At 47.9% G+C, this 6,000-nt stretch overlaps 1 protein-coding gene across 1 annotated transcript; it reads left to right on the plus strand.

Annotated features, from left to right (window-relative positions):
• Positions 1 to 584: 584 nt before the first annotated feature.
• Positions 585 to 2,483, plus strand: LOC119286295 (F-box/LRR-repeat protein At3g26922-like). Its single transcript, XM_037565674.1, has 3 exons — positions 585 to 1,606; positions 1,722 to 1,865; positions 2,001 to 2,483. The coding sequence occupies exons 1-3, from the start codon at positions 635 to 637 to the stop codon at positions 2,373 to 2,375; spliced, it is 1,491 nt and encodes a 496-aa protein (XP_037421571.1). The 5' UTR covers positions 585 to 634; the 3' UTR covers positions 2,376 to 2,483.
• The last annotated feature ends 3,517 nt before the right edge of the window (positions 2,484 to 6,000 follow it).

Raw genomic sequence — 6,000 nt, forward strand, 5'->3', positions numbered from 1 at the left:
AACAAAGATTAGCTCTTCCCCAAGGAATAGTGAATTTGGGGACAAAATCCACATCCCCAACTCACTTATGCTTAATCCTTCCCCGACTCACTTATACTTGATCCTTCCCCGACTCACTTGATTGTGCGGAGGCGGTGTCCATGATCACAGCGCAAGGACAGGACCGGTCGGTCCATCGCATCGTTGTCGAGGACATTAAGAGACTAGTAGCAACAGAGGGGAGAGAGGTCTCTTTTAATCTTTGTTGTCGTTCACAGAACAAAGTTAGTTATGAGCTCGCCAAGTATGGTAGGAGCACTTCCCGCACCACTGTTTAGTTGCAATCGGGATTAGACCCCATTGTAAGCTTGGCTCTGGTTGAGAAGCCTCCGTGAGTAATGAGAAATTTCTTTTCACCTGAAAAAAAGACACATGTATTGTGAGCATTCACAAAATTTTCACGATTTTTTTGAATCATTTATGTTTGATTTTTTCCGAATTGGTATCGTAGGAGATCGGCCCGGTTCCATCCCAAAAAATAAAAAAGCTCAGGAGCATTCTATTTTCCCTTTCCTTCGGCCGTTCCTGCTCCAGTCCACAGACACAGCGCTCAAAGCCCTCGTCCCCACCGCGGCTTCCGGCGGCGGCGGCGGAAATGGAGTACTTCACCTCGAGTCCCCTTTTCATGCCTTTGGTCAAGCTAGTGGGCGAGTACCTGGGCAGCGAGGACTGGATGCATCAGCTCTTCCACCGCACCTACTTGCCTGCCCACTACGCCCTCCCCGACCCGCCCGTCTCCGCCGCCGCTTGCCTCTTCGCCCTTCCCCCCCATGACGATGTCGACCGCGTCAGCCGCCTCCCCGACACGCTCCTGCACAACATCGTCTCCCGCCTCCCCGTAAAGGACGCCGCCCGCACCTCCGCGCTCTCCCGCCGCTGGTGCGGGGTCTGGCGCTCCGCCCCGCTCGTCCTCGTCGACGCCGACCTCTTCCCCGCCACCTCCGCCGTGTCCAGCGTCCTCGCCGCGCACCCGGGCCCCATCCGATGCGTCCACCTCAACGGCTGCTACATGGACGAGTTCCCTGCCCTGCTCACGGGCTGGCTCCAGATCCTCGCCGACAAGGGTATCCAGGAACTCGTCCTCGTCAACCGCCGGTGGCCGCTCGACGTCACTCTCCCCGACACTTTCTTAGGCATGGCCACCCTCACCCGCCTCTACCTCGGCCCCTGGAAGTTCCCCGACACGGCCGGCCTCCCGAGCGCCACCTGTTTCCGCAACCTCTGTGAGCTCGGGCTCTGCAATGTCATCATGGAGAGCAGGGACTTGGACTTCGTCCTCGACAGGAGCCCCGTGCTGGAGACGCTCTGTCTCGAAGGGAATCTCTTCAGGCTTTGCCTCCGCCTTGTCAGCCAAAGCCTCCGGTGCGTGCAGATCATCGTGTGCTTCCTTGAAGAAATCTTCGTGGTGAATGCCCCACGCCTTGAGCGGCTCATCCAGTCCGAAGGTTGTACCCCTAATGGCACCTGCACCAAGGTGAAGATTGGCCATGCCCCCAAGCTGCACTTGTTGGGATACTTGGAGCTGGACCAAAGGCACATCCTAGAGGTCGGCAACACCATCATCAAGGTGCCTCATCTCCCTTCCGTTCAAGGTTCAACGTAAATTCCTAGGCGATCAATGCAAATGTGTGATCTTTCTTCTCTTAATTGGGTGCATTGTAAATTTGTAATTGCAATTGTAGGCTGGGACAGGGGTGAGTCCGAGCACCATGGTGCCAAGTGTGGGAATCCTGGCTTTGGAGGTGCGTTTCGAAGTCCGCAATGATTCCAAGATGGTTCCCGATGTCCTCAGATGCTTTCCGAATGTTGAGACGCTCCACATCAAGGTGAGGCCCCTAATGCTTCCATTGGCCTCCATTTGCAGCATCATGTACTAGCATCATATTTTGAACTGTGCCATATTGCTACTTGCTATCAATAGCTGATGAACTGCATGTACATTTGACTGGTTGAATTTTCAGTCTGGAAAAACCGACCAATCCACTGGCAAGCTGAACCTGAAGTCATGGCACGAGTCTGGCACCATAGAATGCATCCGGTCGCGCATCAAGCTGCTGGTTTTCCATGATTTCCGAGGGGGCCGCGGTGAGCTCGCCTTCCTCAAATTCTTCTTTGAGAGCGCATTGGTGCTGCAGGAGGCGGTGATTGTGTTTGCCGCTGCCCCCAGTTCGATTGAAGAGGTGCAATCCAAATTGGATATTCTTGGGTCCATGAAACGGGCCAGTGAAACCTCCATAGTGCTGCTCACAACACGTTCTGATCCTCAAGGAGGTTACATTTGGAGCTTCAAAATAGGATCTGGTTTTTCTCCTGCCGACCCTTTTGAAAACTACTGAAGTCAAGGCAAGTGGCCTATGTACTTCAGAATGTTCTGCTGCTTGCAAGACAATGTTTAAGATTTGATTTCAGTGTTTGAAGATTCACACTGTCTCTTGTTTCTGCTACTAGCATGATTAGCCATTACAAGTTTATAGTTGTCAGGTCTAACCAACTAAGGTTGGAATGCAGATTTTCACACCGGATATGGAGTGGTGCTTTAATCATCATTTTGATGGTTTCTCCAATAGCTGCGCCACTCATTGCTCAGCAATCCCGTCGATAGATAGCCACCTAGGTGTAACAGTCCGGGGTAGTATCCTAATTAGAATTGCTTCTTTATTTTTGTTTTTGCATCACCATGGCATGATGCCATCATATACCATCATGCTTTAATCTTGAAAGGTGTTAGATTAAATCCTAATAGTATTAATGCAAACCCTAATTTAAATGCGATTTAATAAAATACATAGATTTGTATCTAGTATTTAAATTGAGAGACTTTAACATGGTGAAATATGTCGAAACCATAGTTTTAAAAACCAGGCCGGACTGAAGGGAAAAAACCGGAACCGAAGCCTTGTCCAGTTTGTAAGGTGTGTTGGTCTTTTAGACCAAGACCAGCAAAATATCAAGAAAATCGTATGTAAACTAGAAATCAAACATTTAACCTTGAGCCACCACACGCCCAAAGGGCCAATACCAACTGGGTTAGCTACAATTTATGATTTAATAAAGGATTACAACCAACATAAAGTTTGTGGTTGCTTCAGATGCTTAGCAGGTCATAGGTGATATCCACAACGACAACCGTGGTAGTAATGGAGCCATTATCAGGGAGATTAAGCTTCAAGCTTCGCTTTTTAGTTGTAATTTTACTTTTGAAGGTCGTCTTGTCAATATTGAAGCACGTAGTTTAGCCAAATTCACTTCGTCTCTAGCTCTGAGATGTCACATTTTGTTCGGTCAACCCTACAACCAGAACTGTATCCCACCTTCTGTTGATTTCGATGAATAAAGCTTGGTTGTGAAGGTTCATTTGATCAAAGGTCATTTTTTTAATAAAAAGAACAACTTAAATATTCTCGTTTTTGTTGCTATTGAACCAGTTGAACCAGCGGTTCTACCGGTAAAAACTAAACCAATAGCCTAACCGGGTCCACTGCTGGTCCCTTTTTTCAAAGTTGTAACCCTATAGATAGCCTCCATTAAAAATATGATTATTTTCTATTTTTTGGAATAATTTAGTACCACCTACAGTTGCAGTTCAACCCCAAATGTTAATGTATACTAGTAAGCTTGCACATGCAATGCACGTCTCACTTGTCATCAAATAATTATCAAATAGCTTCTCATCCATGCATAATATATCTCCAAAAATAATGTGTTTCATATGGAGGCAAATCTAAATGACATGAACAACAAAGAAGGTGCAAATAAGATGAAAATAACCCATTTATATGTAACATATGGAGCTACTACACAGTGATCACTTATTAGCATTTTCTGTAGCTATGTTGCCGGTGGTAACGCGTGGGGGCAGCGGCGTCCATCTCCCTCCTCCTCCAACGGCAGTTCGCAGCGGGTTGGCGGTGGCCAGGAGATCTCCGGCGCCCGTTTGGCGGATGAGATCTTGGCTGCGATGAGATCTGATCTGGGCCCGAGGGGTTTAGATCGAGATCCACAACTGTGGATGCACCTCGTCTTGACAATGGCAAGAGGAGATCCCCCTGGATAATCTTTGCGACACGAGGACATCCGGGTCTCTTGGCCCGGGCATGGTGGTGGTGGCTGCCTTCTCCACCGAAGGTGGTTGGCCAGACTGGTAGTGACGGATCTTGGATCCCACTATTAGCACCGGCGCCGAGTTGGCGAGACATAGTCGCCGGTGAAAACCGAGCCGACCCCGGTCACGGCGGGCGATGGCGGCGTCTACGCCGTTACCTTGATGAAGGCATTGTCAAGCAACTATTGTCAACTTGCTCGTGCCGCTCCGGGGAAAATCCTAAGATCTCCGGATCAGATGATGGCGGCGCTGCGGTATCTTGTTCCCTATTGGGGGCATCGTTTGTGGAGCGGCGCCGGATGGAAGAGGCGTGAGGTGGTGTGGCGTGCCTTCTCCCGCGTTGACGACGGCGGCTCTCGGCGGCATGAAGCAGCGGCGTCTCGCCGGTGGGCGTGTGATGATGGACGAGCGCAGGATGATGGCGTTGTCTGGCGTCGACGACAGCTAAACCGGGCAAGGTAGATGCAACAGTACAGCATCAGGCGTCCTGGTTGAGGAGTGTGCCGGACTGGTGGGTGCCCAATACCCGGCGGGCGTCTTGATTGGGACCTCAGGTCTTAGATGTTAGGTTTGAAATGTACTCCTCATACCATAGGTGCACTGTCACAGGCAAGGTTGTGAGATCATTTTTGTAGTTAGAAACTTATGCTTCAAGAAGGGGAGCCTTGGCGCAGTGGTAAAGCTGCTGCCTTGTGACCATGAGGTCATGGGTTCGAGTCCTGGAAACAGCCTCTTACAGAAATGTAGGGAAAGGCTGCGTACTATAGACCCAAAGTGGTCGGACCCTTCCTTGGACCCTGCGCAAGCGGGAGCTACATGCACCAGGTTGCCCTTTTTTTTAAACTTATGCTTCAAATATTTATGAGGTTAGTAAGCAAAAGGTTGTCTGTCGCAGTGTCCTCATTTCTCTCAGGCCAATCAAAATGCTTCAATAGTGCACGCTGATCCACCTTTCAGTAATGCAACTATGAGAAGAAAGTAGAGATGTTATCTAATAATGACACGCACACATGAACATGGACGCTTTATTAGCAAGTTGCAACCTACAATCATGTACTCTTCTCACTTAGTCCACTCATACCAATACTCCATAGAGATTGGCAAGTACCAACTACAACATCAATGGAAAGGAACCATGCAAATGAAAAAAATAGGATGATATATCTGTTATCACCGAATTAAACATGTATCACTAATATAGGATGCTATAGATGTAGCATCGGTTCTGTTGGATTCCATTCAGCCGTGTGCTTCCAGAATCGGTGGAACCTGCACCACATCATGCCCATCCAAATATAAGCATTAAAAAGTATTTCAGAACAGGATCAAATAATCTTACTTATATGGAAATAATTCCTTCTAAATCCTTGGCAACATAGCTCTGTATTCAATCTGAGGCTTCCTGAGCTGAGGGTAGTTGTATGCGAGGATAATCAACTTCCATGAACAAACATATAAAATAAACTATTTGAACAGAGGCTGATGTAGAAGATAGCCACTACTGTAAATCTGTAACATAGCTCAGTATTCAATCTGAGGCTTCCATCTCATGTTTTAACTACAACAATCTTAAAAGCTAACGAAGAAAAACATAAACTCCCAATCTGCAAGAAATATCCCACAAAATTTCCGTGTACAACAACCTGACATCATAATTATGCCTCCAACCCGACATCATAGGCTGGCCTGCAAACATTTTGAACTGCACGGGCATCATAGGTAGGCCCCCTTGTCGACTACAGCATAGATATACCTTAGTTACCTCCATGAACACCGGAAAAGTCAAGATTATCAGCCATAACAACAGAAGATATTTATAAACAGTAATAACATTTACATAAATTGTCCAAAGCAAAGGG

Source organism: Triticum dicoccoides, chromosome 4A (genome assembly GCF_002162155.2).
Source record: "Triticum dicoccoides isolate Atlit2015 ecotype Zavitan chromosome 4A, WEW_v2.0, whole genome shotgun sequence".
In the NCBI taxonomy this organism is placed as follows: domain Eukaryota; kingdom Viridiplantae; phylum Streptophyta; class Magnoliopsida; order Poales; family Poaceae; genus Triticum; species Triticum dicoccoides.

Excerpts from the sequence above, each read along its gene's own strand:
- LOC119286295 (XM_037565674.1), top strand. The coding sequence starts at position 635 with ATGGAGTACTTCACCTCGAGTCCCCTTTTCATGCCTTTGGTCAAGCTA. Across the intron at positions 1,607-1,721 it reads TCGGCAACACCATCATCAAG|GCTGGGACAGGGGTGAGTCC; the intron begins GTGCCTCATCTC and ends TTGCAATTGTAG. Across the intron at positions 1,866-2,000 it reads TTGAGACGCTCCACATCAAG|TCTGGAAAAACCGACCAATC; the intron begins GTGAGGCCCCTA and ends TTGAATTTTCAG.